The sequence below is a fragment of the Oreochromis niloticus genome, linkage group LG7 (assembly GCF_001858045.2).
Source record: "Oreochromis niloticus isolate F11D_XX linkage group LG7, O_niloticus_UMD_NMBU, whole genome shotgun sequence".
NCBI classification, from domain to species: Eukaryota; Metazoa; Chordata; class Actinopteri; order Cichliformes; family Cichlidae; genus Oreochromis; species Oreochromis niloticus.
In genome coordinates, this window is record NC_031972.2 from 13,564,172 (window position 1) to 13,585,347 (window position 21,176).

A 21,176-nucleotide genomic window follows, 5' to 3' on the forward strand; every position below is an offset into this window, starting at 1 on the left:
CTATTAAATTTTTAACTTTTATTTATATAGCGCAAAATCACAACAACTGCCTGAAGGCGCTTTATACTGTGAGGTAAAGATCCTTCAATAATACAGAAAAAGCCCCAACAATCAGAAAACCTTCAAAAAGGAAGCACTTGGCAACAGTAGGAAGGAAAAACTCATCTTTAACAGGAAAAAAGCTCCAGCAACCATCTGCTTTGATGGGTTGGGGTTAGGTTGAGGGAGGCAGGGCAAAAGGCATACTGTGGAAGAGAGCCAGAGATGAATAAAAACTAATTATTAAATGCATTCGTTCTTGGGAATCTCTGAGAAGGACTGCTCACCACATACCTTTAAGGGTTTTATTCTCTATTAGCATTTACAGCAGCCAGATGTAACACTAATGTGATGTTGGCAGTTGGCAGAGCAGCAACAACTCCAAAAACAAGATGAAGGATGTCATCTCAGCTCTGTGTTTTGTGGGTTCATGACTACAACAAAGTTGAAAAGACAGCCAGAAAAAGTTGTTGATCCCAGCGGCTGCAACCAGCCTGAAAGGGGTGGGTGGGTGGGTTCAATTTAATATGTAGTGCTATAACACTGTAGCACAAAAACACTAATATGCTGCATGTGGCACAGATGGCACCGCAGAGCTCGTCACACATGCAGTCAGTGTGGTTTTTTACTTCTTTATAATCCAGTTTCATCCTTTTCTCTCAGCATTATGTTTCTGTGTAAATGTCCGAATAGCAGGTTAAGAGTCAGGCAAGTCAGTATTTTCTCATTCGCATACAGCATTAATAAAGCCTGGACTTCACAAGCCGTCCACTTCTCAGCATTTTCTTCTATTTTTAGAGCTAAATGTTGTTTACACAGCTGATGTTTACATGGACTTTTTTTTTATCAGGCTGGTTGCCAGGGCTGCGGCGACATAAAACATACGTCTCGCCAAATGACTGTATACCCTGAACAATTGCATAGCTTGCACAGCTGAAAGAGTAAGCTATGCAATTGTCAATACAGAGAAAATACGAGCTGCTAAAATAGTAGTAGTGTGGTGTTTTTCTCTTTCATTACAGCCAAATGCTGTAACATTATTTAACTATTTTGTTTGAGTATGAATTCAGAAAGATTAGCTTTTTTTAAGTACACTACAGTGCATGCACAATAGAAAACTGGTCCAGTTGATCCACTGGGCTTATGAGTATGAAAATAATTCAAAGGCAAGGAGACTAGTTAATGGGGTGGTCATATTGCCTCTTTATTGAGGCAACATGATGATGATCAGTTTCTTTATCTGTCTGATAACCAAACCACAATGGTGAATTTAATGAAACTTGGTGGGAAGGTGGAACATGGGGAAAGAAAGAACTCATTAAATTTTGGGGCAGATCGGGATTGTAATAGGTCACTTGTCTCGGTGGAGGATGCGAGCTCCAAATGCAGAGCTTCTCATCATTATTAATGATGAGGGAAGCAGAAAAAAACCAACAAAAAACCCAACAGTTTGCTGTCCCTGATGCAAAATTTTAAGCTGAAAGCAAGCGAAATTTATTCTGAGGTGAAGGGAGCTACAGCTCTGCAGACTTAGTGCAAAAACACCTTTCTCTGGCACACAGTCACCATTAAACAAAAATTAAAAGGGAGAAAATAAAAGTGATGTCTTCCCTGTCAGGCTGTTTATAATTATGCAAAAGCAAACTTACAAAAAATAATCTCAGTATGCTTATATGTCTTTCCCTCACAAATGCGTACAAATCCTTGAGAAACTGGTAATAAAAGCCCAAATTGGAAGGGTGGGTATTGTCTCTCTGGCTGTTCTTTTGAAAGTTATTCTGAGTACAAGGTTCCACCACATTAGGCAGAGATCAAAGGGTCTATTCCCTTTTTTCAAGTGTCCTGAAATGCCACTAAGTGACACCATGTTAGAGAAATTATCCAATAACTGCTCAGTCATGCTGGTCCTGATGGTGCATTCAGGAATACTAACATCCATTCACTTCCTTGCACGCGCCTGTCCCTAGGTGCCCGTTTATTTCTGTTTTACCACTTTTTCCCTCCTGTGCTCATTCTGCTTTCTCTTCAGGCTCATGCCAATAGCCTTTGACAGTGCACCACAAAGCCCTGACAACAGACCTCAATGAAGAGTAAGCTTCTCTTGCCTCTTTAATCATGTACACTAATATATCTCTAATCTAGCCTTCACAAGAGACATACCAATCCTGATGCTCACGTACCGTTCTGGGTTGCTCTCATTCTCTCTTTCTTTCACTGTTTCTCTTTTAGTGCATTTGGCATGAGGCCTGTGGTGTCTTCCTACTAGCTTTAGTCTATTGTTTCGCCTTGGCTGAGTTGATGAAGAGGCCCTAAGAGAGCCAGGCAGCGCCAACTACAAGTGGCTTCATCCGAGAGGGCCTGACTAGTCCGGCTCAGCTCAGTCCACAGGATGTCTCTGTCGTACTTAACGCCACAGCAAAAGGGGATTTTCAGCATTCTGTTTGTCGGAGGGATCCTTCTGAGGCAGCTGTGTACATAGTTAGTGGGTGACACGGCGTGGGCTGAGGGTTGAGGTGGATGGATATAGCTTTAGGAAAGCGTCTGTCTGATGTGAACCCAGCTTTGGGGAAATGTTTGTGTGATGTGACATTGCGGCATGCATCTCAGCATGTGGGGGCTATGAGGGTTGGCTGAAGGCCAGACACAGACGAACCCTGCTAGACAAGCGGAACATGCTCCCAGCAACATCTTCAGTCTGGTCCCAGCTGTGTGTGTCATACTTAATCCTGGAACCAAAGGGACGCATTACTTCATGCATAAAAAAATCATGATAATTCAGCCATTAAAATGCTGCAAGTCCTTATTTGTGTCATTCCCCCAGTTGCCTTGTTTATGTTTATCCAAAAACCGCATGGCTGCTTATTAGGAACCACTTCTGCATACATAAGTAGTTTTCACTCTGTGGGCCACTTCATTTGTTTCACTTACATTTCTTTAACTAATAGTTTGCGACACTTAGAGACTCGAAGGCACCTCGCTTTCCTCTCACCAGTCCGCACCTTCCTTTCTTTGTTGTGAATTTGTGCATGGCTGATGGTATCACGCCGACTTCTAGGATCACAATGCACAGCAGAGGGGTCAGTCTGCTGACAGGACATCAACAGGAATGGATATCCATACTTCCTGTGTGCAGTGGGCACTCACACACTCTCCTTTAATCAGTTCATCACTAGATCTGCATGAGCTGCTATCCTCTCCTTCTCGAGACAACCAATATAGTATCCATTTTCAGCCTCTCTTTTGCTCCACAATCATCCTCTCTATTTCCACTGTCCTCTTTCTCCTATTATCCCCTCTTTCTCTTATCTCTCAATCAGAGTATCATGCTTTCAGCTGAAGTCTGTTGGCACAGATATCCCCTCTGTTCCACCTTCCTATCTCCTCTTCTTTCACTCTGTCCTTCAATTATCTTTTGAGTTCTATCACTCATTTCCATCTCTCAAGCTCTCTTACAGCACTTCAGTAGAGACAGAAATAAAGTCATCGTACTCGGGTCAGAGCATGTGGTACACTGTCTTGTCTTTAGAATCTTAAGCCAAGCCCATTTCCAACCGAAAAGCAGAAACTGATAGATTTAACGCGCACACAGATTTGATGCTGCTCCCTAAATTCTGAGTAGTTTATCCATGTGTGTTGTTTTCCTGAAGGGAGGCTAGAATGTGGGTTCCAGCTGAGCTCTGTCTGCCTCAGGTTTAGAAAAAATGAGCAATCACAAAGGGATAAGAAAATAGATTACATTGTTGTACCGTTCAGCAGTAATTGTGCTGTCCTATATGCCGGTCAGTGGTACCTTTGTTTTTCTTGACAAAATCCAAACTATAGGTTTGTCCTCAGAGTGAATATGAAGATGCCTTCCGATCAAATTTGCAGCAATTTAAAAATCATTTAAGCCTTCGGGGTGCTAAACTTTCTATGCCATAATTTAGCTTGTCTCTTCTTTTCTTTTCTCCCACAGTAAATTTCTCTTTCTCCGTATCTTGTCTAATGTTTCATCCATTAGACAAGACAACCCCTCAGAGTTTCTGGAACTGCATAACAATGTATGAATATGGATATGAATATGTTCCCTACAGAAAGCTCTCTGTTTGTGTTTATGTCAGACTCCCATTACTGTCAGTGCCGATCAGTCTCATGTTTCAAAGTTGCCTTTAGTGCTAAAGCTAAGGCATGCATACATTAATGGCCCATTTAGCAAAGTCAGTCTATTTGGTTAATACCAACCACCCATTTTTGATGCGTCAAACACAGTATGCAGTTACACTTCTCAAACAGTCACTGATACCCACAGGGAAATTGACTTATTGCATATATATAAATATATAAATACAACATGCATTTAGATTTTGGTAAGATGCTGTAAATTCAGTCAGGTTACGCCACCTATTCCTCATCGAGACTGACATTATGGTTCCTTCTGCTCTTGCTATTTGACTTCTGTTATTGTTTTTCTGCATTAAATAACAGTGTGCTGATCAAACTGTACTACACTAAAAGTGAACTATCTCATTGATAACTCTAATAACTCTAATGATAAACCCTTTTACTGGGTGGTGAATGAACTGAACTTTAGTCATATGCAGTCTTGTCAAAACACATTCATCTAAGGGTGTTATGTTTATCATCTCATATTAAATGTGTCAAAAAAAAAGAATCATGTGTGACATCATCTATACCATGGTGTGATACAACACAAACTATATGCAAACGTGTTACCATAGTCAGATAAGCAGCTGTGGAAATTCTTTGCTGCTCTGTCATGTTGGACAGGCTGTGTTAGGGTTATTGGAAGAAAGGGATAGCATTCAATGTAGTTTTTAAACAAAAACTACATGTGCTTAGAGAGCAAAAATATATCAAGTGATCTAGCTCACTTTCTCCTCCAACATCAAGTGAAAATATAAACTAAACCCTTACAAAAACTCATTGTTTCCAGTCTCTATCAAGACACTAAAGCAGGGGTCCCCAATCCCAGTCCACGAGGGCCGGTGTCCCTGCAGGTTTTTTGATCTCACCCGGGGTCAACACACCTGAATCACATTATTTATTCCTTACCAGGCCTCTGGAGAACTTCAATACATGTTGAGAAGGTAATTTATCCATTTAAATCAGCTGTGATGGATCAAGGAAACATCTAAAACCTGCAGGGACACCGGCCCTCGTGGACTGGGATTGGGGACCCCTGCACTAAAGAGTAGCATTTGAATGCTTGGATGTACTGATGATGCATTTGTTGAAACAAAGTATGTAAATCTGTGTGTGTGTGTGTTGGTTTTTCAAAATTGTTTTTTATTCATTAATTTATTAAATAGTTGTTTTTACTGCAATTTAATGGTTAAAGTGAAAATAATTACAAATAATTAACAATTCATTTGAAAATTTCATCTTTAATTGTTAATAAACAGCCTGCCAGTACCCCTGTCTGTTTTTTAAACATTTGCTCGTTTTTAATGTGTTTTGTTGATTGTGAGGATAAAAACTTCTACACTTTAAGTCTTACTTATTATAAGGAGACAAGACATGCAAACTTGGTGATTACAGTCCTGTGTAGCCTTAACCCTCTGATGTCTAATTTTTGTTTTTATTAAATTATTCTCCCAGCTCTTTGCAATCAGGAGGGAGAATAATCATTATAACTGACACACAGCAATAACTGCTTACATTTTGGTTTCTAAAAAAGTCAAATTTTGCCTTTCCCTAAAATACAGGGACACCACATTGACCCCAGAATAAAATATGGTTTGATCACAGACCTTTTGTTGCACATAAAAATTGGCTGAATGTGAAGATCTAAAGCACAGAGTGCACACATTATAAAGAGCGCTTTCATTGCTACATTTATGTATTATTATTCACTCCAGCGCTATTGAAAATGAGGGTTCTCCCTCAATGTATTTTCTAGGATTTTAAATAAATGAAACGATCACAAGTGTTAATCTGGCAGGGTACAAGTTTTGATATTAATTTGCCCATTCATAGCTCTCCAACCTGGATGCTGAAACAAGGTTTCCCTCTGCAGTCTGCCAGATACTGTTAGGTCCATAATTTGTTGGACAAAGGCACAGTGTTTGAAGGTTTGCCTCTCTACACCACCATAGTGTTGAGTTTAAATCAAACAGCCAATGTTTGAAGTGGATACTTTCAGCTTTAATTCAAGGGCTTTTGCAAAAAAAAAAAAAAAAAAGAAAAAAAAAGAAAAAGAAAAAAAAAAAAGAAAGAAAGAAAAAATAGAGGGTCCCCCCATTCTCAAAGGCTCAAAATTAACTGGATTACTGACTGACAAGAAGTTACATGGACAGGTGAGGTCCATTCCCTGCTTATTTCAGGACAAATGAAGTAGACTTAATATCTGAAGTTGATTCAAAGTGTTACATCTGTGATTTCTAACTTTCTAATAATATCATTTTAAATGTGAGGGCTAAAAAGACATTTTAGTGCAAATGATGGAGGTTGTCTTTTAGCTGAATAACCAAAATGAACCTATAGGAAAGACAGTAAAAACTTCAGGAGTTGCCGAGTCACCGATCTGGACCAACTCGGCAAAACCAAAAGGCCTGAAAGACCACAGAAAACAATTGAAGTGCATGAATGAACTATTTTCATGGTTTAGAAAAGCAACTTCACAAAATGCAGACAAGTCAAAACCACTTTTGACAAGGCAAATCATTGCCTAGATCTACAACCATGCCTTCAATACATGTAAAACATGGTGGATGTATGGTTACCAATGGAACTGGGACACAAATGTTTATTAATAAAACTGCTGACAGAAGTAGGAGTATGAATTTGTCCTGTGAATCAAAAACAAACAGGCTGTACTCTGCTCATATTTAACCAAATGCTGCAAAACTGACAGGATCCCAAATGGATAAAGATTCACACCATACTGCAAAGTAAGTCACCTGATCTCACCTATAAAGAACCTGCTTTTCAGGAACAGAAGACAAAAATAAAGGCAGAGAGACCCACAAACAAGCAGCAACTGAAAGTGTCAACAGTAAATTCTCATCTCAAGGCAGCAAAAAGCATCTGGTGATGTCCATGGGTTCTTGACTTCAGGGAGTCATTGCCTGCAAACGATTTACATGAATGGTGTTACTTTGTCCAATTACTTTTGTACCTCTGAACAAAGTGTTTTGCTTCTTAAGCCCTCAAAAATGCCTAAAAGATTAAACTACTGACTCATAATTGATCTCAGGTAGCTTATTAGCATTAATTAATTAGCTCCAACCTTTTATTTGACAACAGAATATCTTGAATATTCAGAGTATCTTGTTCCCAGACAGAATTTCTGGCTCATCCAGATGAAATATATATGAATGTCAGGGACTCTTTTTACTCATTAAAATACAGAAACAGCAGCAGCAGAATGGATTGTATGCGTTGCCCAACACTTGCCACTTCTGAGTGGCGATCTAAATATTTGTGGCTGAAGACAGACAGAAAATGGACACGTCTGGGCTGTAGTTCAACGGCCTGTTCAGTATGTTGGAACGTTTTGCCCTCTAGGGGTAAGTCAGTCAAGTAAAAATTATGTGCCTTTTTAACCACTTGTGATATCATTAACGTAATTGTTTGAGATTTTTACAATAACTGAACAAGAACCTGCCTAGAAGGCAAATAAAAATCAAGAAAATTCTTTTCTCTGATAGGGAGAGAAAAAAATAATACTGCAGTTTAGCCTCAAAGAAGGAGATTCTGGTTGTCTCTTATTCCTTGTGGGCTGCTGACTTGGACTCTGTGACTGCAATTACATATTTCACTCTCATGCCTTTGACTAGATGCAGATGCCAAGTAAGTGACACATTATTTTTACTGTCCTGCCAATTATGAGTCAACCGAGTGGTCATTTTCTGCTTTGTGTTTATTATAAAGTAAAGCATCCTCCCTTTGGATACCTCACCAACAGCTTACTTTTTATTACAGGCCACAAGTAGCACTTTTAAATGTTGGTGTTTTTCTCTTTGGTATTTTCATTTCCTGCATAGTGTGTTTGGCACAAATGTGTGAGGAGAGGCACAGAGAGTAGTTGTAGTTTCATTCAAATGAGGTTGCACAAAAGCAAAGTGTTGGTATTTTGGTGAAAGCTGGATCATAGGCATGCTGGGAACACATGCAGAAAAGAACCAGGTTCTGTCAGTTCCCAATGAACCACGACTCCAGGAATAATGCTAAAATTAAAATAATACATTTGAGTTAGCATTTACAAATGAGGAGACGAAAGTTCAGAAAAGAAAATTCAACAGGGAGTTGGAAATTAATAGGTGATACTAAGCATCTACAGGTGCTTTATACTAAAAGAAATACGACAACCTTTTCCTTTAGTTACTTTAATTAAACATGCCTGTCTAAAGGAAGCAGGACAGCTTGGTGATAAATCTGCAGCCTCTAATTTGAAAAGTAGAGCACTGGGCAGAGCCATTGTGTGCAATGATTCACTGTGTTTACATTGATTAAATCATGTGCAAACAGAAGTAGGCTGCTGCAGAATAACCACACAGACTTCTGCGCACATCAGACTGCTCAATTAGATTTTTGTTGTTGTGCCAGTGTATGTGATGTCCTGTGGCTGCAACGGACACAAGCAGTTTAGGGTTAAAAAAGAAAAAAAAAATCAGACATGATTAAAAGTTCACACTGCTCTCATGACCATTAATTCTCTTCTTGCCCCCCTGCCCCTCCTATCTGAAAACACCAGATTACCAGCAGGCAATATTCCCGTGTGTCATGGCCTCCTTTTTTGTCTGGCAAAAGTCGTGTTTCACTTTCAATTTTTGAAAAGCATTTTAGCTTTTATGTGATAAAAATATGAAAAAAAAGTTTTTCCTTCAGCCAAATGTAGTAATGGCATAAATAAATTATTCCTATTGTGTTTTTTGATTTCTATAGTTAATGTACAGCCCAAACATTAGTTTAAGTACAGCAGATCACTAGAAAATCTAACTGGGCTATATCACACATCTCCACTATTTGTTATTGAATGCCACACCATCTGTTTTCAGCTGTGGATTGTTTTGCCTTATTACATTCACGTCAAACTCTGCATTATTCAGACAACATTATTTTCCTGCTTGGAGAAACTCTTTTTTTAGTGAGTTGTTTTCAAAACGCCACTCTGATTGCCAGATCTGTTCAAAAGGTATGAGAGCAGTAATGAGACTGTCGGAGAAGTTTAATGTTTGTCCCCACAGCCCTCCATCTTGTTGTCTGCTTTAGCTCTTCCCTCACTGATTCATGATTTTGATTAGCCCATCCAAAGCATCTTCCCTTCATCCAACAGTGCCTGGCGTCACGCAAGAAACTTTGATTTTTGTAACAGCTCAAAAAACTGTATCTAAATGGGAGAGCTTGAAATTTGGGGGTTAGGAGTAATTCACATTTGTGTTGAGAGCAAAAAAATAAGACTGATGCTGCTCATGAACAGCTAGCCTGACTCTGTAACAAAAGGCCATCTTCCAGCACCTCTAAACTGCAGGTGCACAGCAGCAAGATAGCTTCAGCTTCCCCCCCCCCAATATATACAGCTGCCTCATTTTGTTTTATATTTGCAAATATCTTAGATTCTGTTGCATTTTGTACAGTGCTGTGCAAAAATCTCGAGCCACGCCTTAGGTGCAGCAATTTGTAGCATGTGTAGATTTAAATGGAAATACAGCATATTAGGTAAAACAAGCTTGAACACCAAGGTCAAAAGTTAATGTTTACTATGACCACCTCAGCACAGCCTGAACTCTCTTAGGCAAGCTTTTCTTTCATGTCTTTCAGCAGTTCTCAGGAATAGTTCTCCAGGCTTTTTTAAAGGACATGTTTGGATGTTGGCTGCATTTTGCTCTGTTCTCTGTCAAGGTGATCCCACACTGCTTCAATAATGTTGAGGTCAGGCTCTGGGAAGGCCAATTCATGACCGATAGTCTTCATTGTGTGTATTTTTCTATCCAGGTATCTATCCAGGCTTCTACTACATTGGCAGCGGGTTTGGAATTCTTTCTATGCTAAAAAAAATGAAGCAATTTCCAGTTAGGTGCTTTCCAGATGGTATTACATAGTTGGTCAAAATAACGATGGTACTTTTGAAGAATCCTCAACACCAGTGTCTGAAATGCAACCATGATAAAGCCTTCACCATGTTTTACAGGTAGCTGTTGGCACTCACTGTTTATACCTCTCTCCTGACCCCCTCTCTACATATTGACACATATTTGAACCAGAAATTTCAGATTTGGATTCATCACTCCATTAAACATGTTGACACTTCAATTCAGTTCCTGTGTAATTGGCAGACTTCAGCCTTTTCACCCTATTTTCTTTTTGTTAAGAATGGCAGCCACCATTTCTCTTGAAACTTCGGTGAACAGTAGATAGATAAACTGAAGGTCCTGTGGTAGGTCTTTGCTGGATTATTTTCTTAAGAGCATTATTTCAGATACTTTTGATCTGCTGTAGATAGTTTTTCAGGCCTGACCCTTTATCTTTTGTCCTCGAGTTGTCCATTTTTTTTCAAATTTTTAAGGATTCAGTGTGCTTGAATGATTCCCAGGTCAATGTTAAGGAGCTTACCAAATAAGTAAAAGTTAATTTGAAGCAAGTAATATACAAAGTCTGAGTGAAAAAGCAAAGAATGTCCAAAGAAAAACTTTCAGAAATAGACTACTGGTGGCTCGAGACGTTTGCACAGTAAACTGAATAAAACATAGTCAGTTGCAAAGCACTCATTCCCAAAGTTTAACCTATACAATCAAAAAACACCTCACTCAAATGCAAGAAAACCTATAAAACTGCAACAAAAACCTCAAATGGTTTCCACAGTGCTTGGATACCCAGCATTCAGTGTCATCATTTATCTCAGCAAACATTTCTGTATTGATAGAGGAAATATATTTCAGGGTGACAGCGCACCATTGCCCACTTAATGGTTTGAATAGCACAACAACGTTATTATTCATGGATAATGATAACAAATGGACATTCATTAGAGGTTCTACAACCTACACTATATATCTCAGTGACATGACAACACTGTCTGGTTTGATTCTTCAGAAAACAAGAAATTATACCTTTAACTCTTTCAACACTTTGGGTGTGTACCATGTAGTAACTAAATGCCAATAAAAAGGCACTTCTATCTTTCTGTAGACACACTTTGTCAAGAAGAAAATACATAACCTCAAGTTAAGCAAGACAGTGACCCTGCTGCTCAGTGCTGTCTCAGAGAAGTGGTATGAGTTCAGTTACATACACAGCGGCATCCTGGAATAAATACAAAAACTTCAGTAGTTTTGGTGTTAAAGTTTAAGCTGAGTCCCGATTAGCTCCCAGAGGATATGAATTAGAGGTATAAAACACATATTTAGCCATTACATGCTGTTAAAAATATTTTACTGTGCTACACATCTTGAAAGTTGTGAAAATCATGATTCATCAATGCTCTGCTTATGGCACTTAAGCTGTTGATGGACTCACATTTGTACAGCGCTCTTCTAATCTTACTGTCCATTCAAAGTACTTTCACACTGTAAGTCAAATTTACACACCCATAGGCATACGGTGGTTTTATCTATCACTCACTCACATACCGAAATTCGAGGTTCAGTATCTTATCTCCACTCAACCTCCTCTAGTTCCTGAGCCAAAGCCACCACTTTACACATCTACATTTCTTTTCCTTTTTACAGCGTTGCCTCCTGGGAGGGACATATATAAGGCTAAATCTGAGAAAAACAGAACAACACATTGGTAAATGTATATCTGCCTTGCTGAGTTACCTGCCTCTGGAAAGATGCAGTCTCCATCCTGTGCCTTAAACCCCCTGGACAGACAGTGTTATGGCATGTGTTGCTGAGTCTGTCTCCATTTAATTCACAGCTTACTGCTTTAATAGCTACAGCACCCTGCTCTCTGTTGAACCCAGTGGCCATTCTACCACCTGAGTCAGACTATAATAGCTTGTCCAGAGATATAGCTGTTCACCTGCCTCCTACAGATGAAGCTGGATGGAGAGCCAGTGTCTAAGGCAAGATGCTCATTTTCTCAACATGGGGTTCGTTGGCTCAGCTCTGTCTGTGTGTAACATAGATATGGCTGGTAACGATGCTGTTCGAAAAGGCCCACTAAATCTCTGGTCGGGTTGAAAGAAATCCTCTGTGTTTATGAAGTCTCAGTACTAAAGCACGGCCAAGAAGCAAAGCCACATATCACTATGGTAACCAAACAGCTTGGGGTTTCAGCAGGTCATACTGTCTTATTACATGCATGCATTAGAGCTTAGATGTGTTTAGTAACCAAGTAAGACAGAAAAGTGAGAAAAAGAGCAGAAGTCATCAAAATAAATTAACGTGAGAGAAGGGGAAAAAATTTAAATATAAATCAGATCAAGTCTATTGTATTTACACAGCAATGATGACATACATAGTAAGGCCAAGACCGTATAGTACTTAACTGTTTCGCAGTGGGAAGGAAAACACAATTTTAAAGAGGGAGAAACCTCAGACAGAACCAGGCTCAGTAAGAGTGACCATCTGCTGAGACCCGAGAAGAAGAAAACACACATTACTTTCCAAGCATGCAGCATATGTGAGTGAAAAAGTGTCTGTGAAAGAGAAGCTGTCATTTCACCCCCCTGAGAGTCAGTGTGATGTACAGTCTGAGTGTCTTAGCCATGCTAAGGGCTCTGTGAGCAATAGCTTTAAGGTAGATTCTCATATAAACAAAGAGGACGGCTCAGTAATTGACAGGTAATGTTCAATATATAGGAAGAAAAATGAGAAACACCCAACCCAAAAATAGAGAAGAGCCAAAGTCCTCCATCAAAGCAAGCTGGGCTTCAATAACACCTCAGCAGTGCCGCAAGCTGATCATCTCCATGCCAGTCCACTCTCAGGCAGTAATTTGTGACAAAGGAGCCTGAACCAAGTATGTAATGTATAAAAAAAGTTGGGCATTTCTGGATTCAAAAACATGCTTTTCATCGTCAGTAAACATGATTCTGAGTAAAATTCAGCTGAGGTATTTAAACTTAAAGGTTTATTAATCCAAATAGTTAATCATTAATGAAAAATGTGCTTGGTACTAACAGTAAATTTCACATGGTACCTACATAGAATTTACATGTACTCAAATGATTTAAATCAGCATTTTGAGCACAGTTAATTTTTTAAGCGTTTATTGTGAATCATTCTTTGATTGAGCTTAGGAAATAAGCTAATACGTAGAGTCATCATCCTCATCAGAATGCCAGAAAATCATAATACATGAATAAAATACCCTTTTGACTTAAACTCAGACAAAAAATGTAATGTTTCTTTTTATCCTTTCTTTGTCATAGAAAGAAAAGGTTACTTCTGAAAAGTAAACCTGGTACTGAGTTGCTAAACTAAATGATTAAGATGCAGTCTTATTTTCTCTCACCCCGCAGCAATAATGAATAGTTTTTCTATTTTGCTTGCAAATTGTGCTTTTATATAAAAAAGATCAAAGAATGCAAGTGGAAAAGGCATATTATTTTTCCTCAATGCAAAAAAAAGAAATTCACTTAAAAGAACTGTAGGGTATTAGAGAGCCACAAAGTGATGGGTAATAATGCTGCTGGCTATTATTTTTTCCATTTTAGTTGCAAAAGCTCGTTACAATTTAACTGAACAAAACAAATAAATATGGAATGGGGTGATGTCTGAAAAAAATGGTATAGGGGAAAAAATTATGCTGCGCTTGAAAGAACATCTCCACATTGCACAAATGATGTGTTAAGAAATGATAATTTCAAGATTTGAAGCGATTTACTGCTTTCAAAGAGAGAGTGTCAGAGTATGCAGTCACATCCAAGTGTGGGCTGTCAGAAATGTCCAGGTCCAGTGTTTTTTAAAATCTAATGATACTGGCATTAATGTTGAAACATTTTGTTCTGTACTATTTCAGCCATCATCCAATCAAGTAGCTTTATGAGTTTGTAGACACTTAACGTAATGCCAGAGGGTCACAGCTTCATGCTTGTTCTCCCCAGCTCCACAACAAACTGCTCCATTTATTTTCAGTTTCTCTCTGCAGTGTCTGGTAACATGGTTGTGCACTGAGATGGTCAATAATGAGACAAATTTCCTCTTAACGAATACAAAATCCTTTTGAGACATTCTGACAAGTAGGATGTATTTAGTGTTATGTTTCTGCCCATCCAGTAAATCCAGTATTCAGTTGCTAGTGTGCGAGCGGGAAACTTTTCTTTTTTTTTCTCCTAGAGGGCCACACTGGCTAAGATAAATTAAGGGCCACACATTGAATAATTGGATTTAAACATGAAGTACAGAGCTGAATTATTTTAAACTCAATCAATCTGGTAGCTATGGCAGATCATTTTACAGTGAGCTATTTTTCAACACAGAAATGCTGATCCCTTGTTTCAAAAAGCAAGAACTTCTTTATAGAAAATATAAACTTTTTAAAAAACTTTAAGATTACTTACATGAAACAATCCATTTACCCTTATGCCAACTTTTTAAATTACCATACATTTTACATGAACCACTGTAATTGTCCATGATAAAACACTCTGCACTATGTTATGAATATATAATAAGTTGGGCACAAATGACATATGTTGAATGTGACACGTGAAACATGCAAATGTAGAATGTAACATTGCATTTTCTCAATCAAAAGAATTTATAATAAATGTTTTTCAAACCATATAGTATTAATAATCGCTGTATATGTGATAATGTTTGTGCAAAGTGTCGCTGAGATATAATACATACAGACATATATACACTACAATCACTACAGTAAGGTAAGCAGATTACTTTATAATCATGAAAATGAACAATTTACCATTAGAGTGCATTGACCAAAGAAAGTATCAATAACAGACACTTATAATGAATAAAATTAACCTCAGATCATTTCTGCTCTCTAATTACTTTTCACTGTTTTCACTTGTGTATCTACCTCAGAGTTTAATACTACTTCAGTATGGACTAACATGCCTGAATGAACTTAATAGGCTAGTATTTATTGTTTCTGAACAGGCATAGGGTCATATACAATCCATCAGTAATGAAATAACTGTGGCATGGGTTAGATGTTGAAATATGCAGCAGAGGACAGATGTCTAGCTATCAGTCAGGATCTGTAACATGTTCTTCAAAGAAGAACATGTGTGTTTGTTTACACGCGTGTGTTTGTTTACACAGATAAGAGGAGGGAATATCACTCACTGTGCTTTTCTTAACGTCAAGAAGCGAGCAAATATTTTTTTAGGAACTGTTTTGTCTTCCTGAATATGTGCCACATGTGTGTGTTTAGTGACTCTGAGGCCCTCTAGTCACTATAAACTCCTCTACATTCATCAGCTTGTCACTGACTTTGCCCTTATGTCCTTCAGTGTTCAGATCAACCAGCAAGCTCTGGGTCTAAAAAAATGTCACAGAATTACTAAAAACAGCACTTCCTGAAATGCCCGCTTGAATCTGGCTTCCAAACACAGACAGTATAAAATATGGAAATATCCAACTGAAACATTACGGCTATTTACGCCATCTATCCATTTTCTGCCAATGGTTGATGCCTGAGCCACAAAAACTGGGTCCATTTGACATGAGCCCCTCACCAAATACTGAGCACCTCACCCTCCCACTCTTCAGACGGAGATCATTTGTGCTGCGTGAATCCACAGTTTCATTTTTTTGGACACTACCCACAGCTAGTGGCCGTAAGTGCGGGTGAGAATGTTGACTTCACTTTCACGTTCAGTTCTCTCTTCATCCTAACAGACCACAACACCTGTTACATTACTGCAAACACTGCACCAATCCATCTGTCAATCTCCTGTGTCCTCACGTGTAAGCAGACCCTGAAATGAGGATGATGATGGACCCCTTGTAGCTCCCGAGCATGACATCTCTAAAAATGGTTTTCTTAGCTGAAATGAACCAATACGCAGCAAGGTGCCTAAACTGACAGAGAAACTGCGTAAATGCTCTCTCGCGACCGTCACAGGAAACAGTCCTAGCTGCAATGCTGTCTTCTCTCCCAGTCCTCAGATATTTATAAAGTTATACTACCAAGGTGGTGACAAAGAAAATAAAACAGACTTCCCAAAGCAGCTGTTGACATCACCGTGGCTAGATCCATATTTTCCACCTTCTATGTTTCTCAAGTATATTTAACCCATTTCGAAACTCCTGTTGCAACATAGTTTAAGCACTTTATGAGGAAAAAGGGAAATATAATTTGGTTTTTAGGAAAAAAGCAAAACAAAAACAAACAAACAGAACTTGGCTTCAAAATAGAAGTGTGGAGTTGTAGTGTAACAATAAGACCAGACTCAAAAGCCAGTATGTAGTATGTCTTGATGCACGGTCCGGCTGTGTGTAGGCAGGCAGGAATGGAGGACCCAAGTGTAGACACAAACGCGGAGACAGAGACTTAAGCTCAAAAGTTTACGACAGTTTTCAGTGGGAGAAACGTTTTCGTCACTCATCCAAGTGACTTCTTCAGTCTCAGCTCGCTGCAGATTTCCCCAGCCTTATAAACAGTACTTTTGCGCAATGACTGAAACTAGCACCGCTGATGAACAATGGGCTGTCAGGTCAGTTTCTTGATCATGCTGTGTGTAGTATAATAACAATCAAATAAACCTCCTCAGAGCTGAGAAAAACAGCAGAGTGTAATAAACAAAATATAAATCCTACTTGTAGGAGGATCAAGCTGTCACTTTATGGGGGTGGTTTCTACCAGTTTCTCTATATATAGATACATATGTGTATATGTTTGATTAAATATTTTATTAAATTACTTTACAAGAGCTTCTTATCTTTATTGTCACCACATCTTTGGTGCTATAACAACAGTTGGAGGGCAGAAAACAGTCCTCAGAATAGCATAAAAAAAACTTAGTGAGTTTAACAATTCATCTAAATGCAGATGTACATGGAAAACTTGAGTTTTTCTGTGTTGTGCCTCTGTTTTGCAAAAGTTGCTCAAAAGTTCCAAATAAACTATTACAATACATCTTCCAGCAGGCAGCGTTTGGAACATCCTGACACAGTCCAGGTCAGGAAAAACTATTTTACTTGAGGAGATGCTATTCTGTCTCTGGAAACCCTTTGCCTTCTGTACATCCCTTTCCTTATGAGCGTCCCACTGGAGACGGATATGAGTGGTGATAAGAAGCCAGATGGGAGCAGAGCTATGAATCCAGAATAGAGGCAGTAAAAGTTTAGAGGTCCGTTGTTAGCTGTGAGAGGAGTTACTGCATGCTATTGTGTGTTAAGTGAAGCATCAACCATCACGCAATGCACTAATACATTTTTTTTTCACAGTTTTAATTTTTGAGTACAGGTGATTATGTGTCTTCTGAACAAATGGATACAAGACCACAAATAAAACTAACGGTTATTGAAATAAAAACAGGAGCTGCTCGCAAGACACGCTTGTAAAAAGTTAATTACAACACAAGCACATTATGAGGAAAAAAGGAAGTGTAATTTAGTTTTTGTTTTACTGCTAAATTCGCTGTACAAACACAAGTGCAATCATGAGATATTTATACCCATCGTGAGATGATGCAACAAAAACTGACAAGAGTATTAGAAAAGAGGGAAAAATGCCTCTGTGGTCTGAATGGATTTATTTTGAAGTTAAAACAACAACTGGATTTCAGTAAGTTGCATCAGTAAAAGACACCATTCAGTGTTCAAAGTCTAATCCCAAAATTGAACAAGTTGATGCGTTTCATGCTCTAACAGTTGTCATTTCTGCTCAGATCAAATGTGACACAGAGTGTAGTCTGTAAAAGTGAGGCAAATACATTTACAGGGTTGGATGTAGCCGTAGGCATTGTCACAAAGCCCCATTAGCAAAGTTCCTGCTTGAGACTTTCAGTGCTTGCTGCCTGCGATATGAGTGATATTCACATAATGTAAAATGCCAGATATGGTTTGACAGGGAGGATGGAATTGAGTTTTATGTGTACATTTGCACATCATGTGTGTATACAACTCTTTTAATTAATCAATGTTCGCTATACACACATCCTACACATTCAACTGCATGACTGTATCAAGGAAGTTACGTATGTTAAAAAAAAAAAGTTTCCGTACCTGTTGTGAGATCAGTGTGCTCTTGAGACGTGTGCTGGCTCTGGTGGACCCAATCACCATTGCACTTGAAGAAGATCTGGAGTGCAGGCCGAGCTTGACACCGGAGCTTGATGGGATTACTTTTGACAATGTAGGCATCGACAGGCTCCTCCAGGAAGTGAGGCAGGGTCCCAGATTGTCCATGCTGGAGGGCTTCACCTCGTTGACCTAAAGAATTAAATCAGAACGAAATTCAGACTGATGAAACAATAATGCAAGATCATGTGCGATCATACCTTATCATTGTCATAGCAACCCCGAGCGCCTGCGCTCCCTAGTGCACGTATAACAAGACTAATTCAGGCATATTTTGCAGCAAGAGCTGACACACAAGTGGGAGCATCCAGTGACATTGTAGTACATATAAAAAGAGCTACTTCAATAATTTTAACAAAGCACAGTGCTGTGCAAAAAATACAATAAAACCTTTCCCACTAAAGGTCAAAACAAACTTGCTTCACCACTTCAGGCAAAGACACATCGTCGACCACAACCTGTCTGCAAACCTGGAGATACTAGCAGCTGGTGACGTGCGACCCAAATGTAAACAAATGACTTGACCCTAAATGCAACATCCCAGGTAGAAAACGTTTTTCTGTTAACTATGCAGAAATGTTGTGCAGACACAAGGTTTACTTGTAGTCTGAACTAATTTACTTGAGTTATTGTTAAAGTAAAATGCTAATCAGTTATGTTACTTTTCCTTAAAATGTCCAGGGAAAACTCTACCTTGGCTACTTGTTTGGCCACATCACCTACTAAACAATAATATATCATTATTAATTAGAGTATGCAGTATTTCCATAATATTGGCTATTACTCAGGTGGTAGAGTGCGTCATATAATAATAATAATAATAATACTAATCATAAGATCAGGGTCTTGATTCCCAGTTTGCATAGTCAGTGTTTGAAGCATCGTTGGGCCAGACACTGGACCCCAAGTATCTACAATGTGAATTTTAGATAATAGTGCTTGGGTGTAGAAAAAGTGATTGTGTTTGGGTGAATGTAGTACAAAGTGCTCTGAGTGCTCAAAATTGAATAGAAAGGTGCTATATAAATCCATTTATCATATAAAGCCAACTTAGCTGTCTCTCTGCATTCCCTCATTTCATCCTCTTCCTCTGGACTTCTGCAACCAGCCCAACTTATGGTCTTTACTACCTCAGTCACATTAAGTCGGTGCACAGTTGTGCAAAAACAACAAGAGAGTGTCAACACCTAGTAAATGAGCTTCAGCTAGCATCAATAGTTGACTCAACATATATATTATTTTCTTTTAGTTTTTTTAAAATATGGTAACAAAAAACAGCAGCAGCGAAACAGCTTCGCTAGAAAGTGAAGAATGACAATTTTTCGGGAATTTCTCGGGATAACTGAGATATGAGGTAAACCTGCTAGAGTGCTAAACATGAAATATAAACACTACTTCACAACCAGTTAGAATTTGAGTGATGAGACACTATTTTCAATGAGCAAACTGAATTTATGGACAGCACTCCCACAAAGTAAAAATAGCTATTATAAAAAAGTTTAAGTGTAATTACTCCAATAAATATCTCACTGAAATTGATCAAAATACAGACATCCTAATGTTGATCAGGAAGATCAATGATAGCCCTATAAAAGCAGCTTTGGAGTCACTTGTTGGTGTTCACTAAAGACAGCTAATTCAGTTTAAGAATTCACTGAACAGACACTGGCAACACATTAACAGGCATAACTCCCTTCTTCCTTTGCCCGTCTGAGATGTGTTCCAGTCGGCACACGTTTTGCTACTTCTGAGGCCCACAAGTGTAATTACACTCTGACTAATCCCCTAGTTTGCTGGAACCTCTTTCATGCAAGTGTGAAGGGTTTAGTGAGGCAAACCGTCCCGCACACCTCCCCTCCTGATACCAACTCCCCACTGCACACTGCACTCCATAGTGATGGGTGTACCTCTGAAAAATCCCATCAGGATTAGAGAACCCACTCTCCCCTTTTCTCTTCCTCTCTCTAGCTAATCTAATCCTCCTACCTTTCCTGCCGGATGTCTCCTGATCGAGGGAAATAGATAAAAAGTGTCTGTGTGATTCCTTGGCTGTGAAAATCACAGCACTTGCCTGGTGTTCTCCCCACCGTGCGACACATTCGCATTCACATTCTCTCCCTCATTCCTGGAATTGAAGCTGAACAAAGAGACATGCTTTTAATTTCAAAATGACTAGCCGCAGGCAAGCTTTTCTTGTACAGAGTGCTCCAATTTGTTTTGCGAACGGCACATTGACATGGCATGTTTGTGTTTGGATAGATGCAAAACATAGACGTGAGAGCGCATCCAGAAAATGATAGATGGGAGCAAGAATACACAAACAAATCGCTGTCAAATAAAGCAACAGCACTCAGAGTAATGACTCTTCTGGTAATAGATCAGGTATTATACTAATGCTTACCAACATGGCAGTTTAATGCCTCTGCTATTATTACCTGTACCATCAACATCTGCATTAGTAAAGTTTTAGCAAAGCATTACAGGGTTTATTTCACTAAGTAGTCTGTTCAGATTTTCAGGTTTTATTCAGCCGTTTGGAACATATTTCAGCAGACATAATAAGACAGATACAGGAAAAGAAACTGGTCTGATTTAAAATGCTGGGTAATTTCGGTGTATAATTAGAAACATAAGGACTTAAGTGTTTAGGCAACAAGATTATGTTACTTGCTCTTGAAACTACTGATCATATATCACAAACATCAAGCAAAGCCTATGCTGAAAGAAGAAGAAAGAAAGAAAGTGTACTTTATTGATCCCCGTGGGGAAATTCCTCTCTGCATTTAACCCATTCACTTAGTGAAGCAGTGGTCAGCCTTTGGGCGCCCGGGAAGCAGTAGGGACGGTACCTTGCTCAGGGGTACCTCAGGGTAGCTGTTCAGGGGAATCGAACCCCCGACCTTCCGATCATGGGGCCACCACTCTACCTACTGAGCTATCCCTTCCCCCAAAACGCTGTAGGATGCTTCTTTGCTT

General features: G+C 39.0%; 1 protein-coding gene across 2 annotated transcripts in view; it reads right to left on the minus strand.

The window, feature by feature from the left end:
• Nucleotides 1-21,176, minus strand: part of LOC100697801 (netrin receptor UNC5D) — a 172,989-nt gene that overhangs the window by 53,834 nt on the left and 97,979 nt on the right. For both annotated transcript variants that reach the window (XM_005454484.4, XM_005454485.4), the window contains one exon: nucleotides 18,126-18,332. In XM_005454484.4, the coding sequence (XP_005454541.1) occupies nucleotides 18,126-18,332 (207 nt within the window). The remainder of the gene's footprint in view (nucleotides 1-18,125; nucleotides 18,333-21,176) is intronic.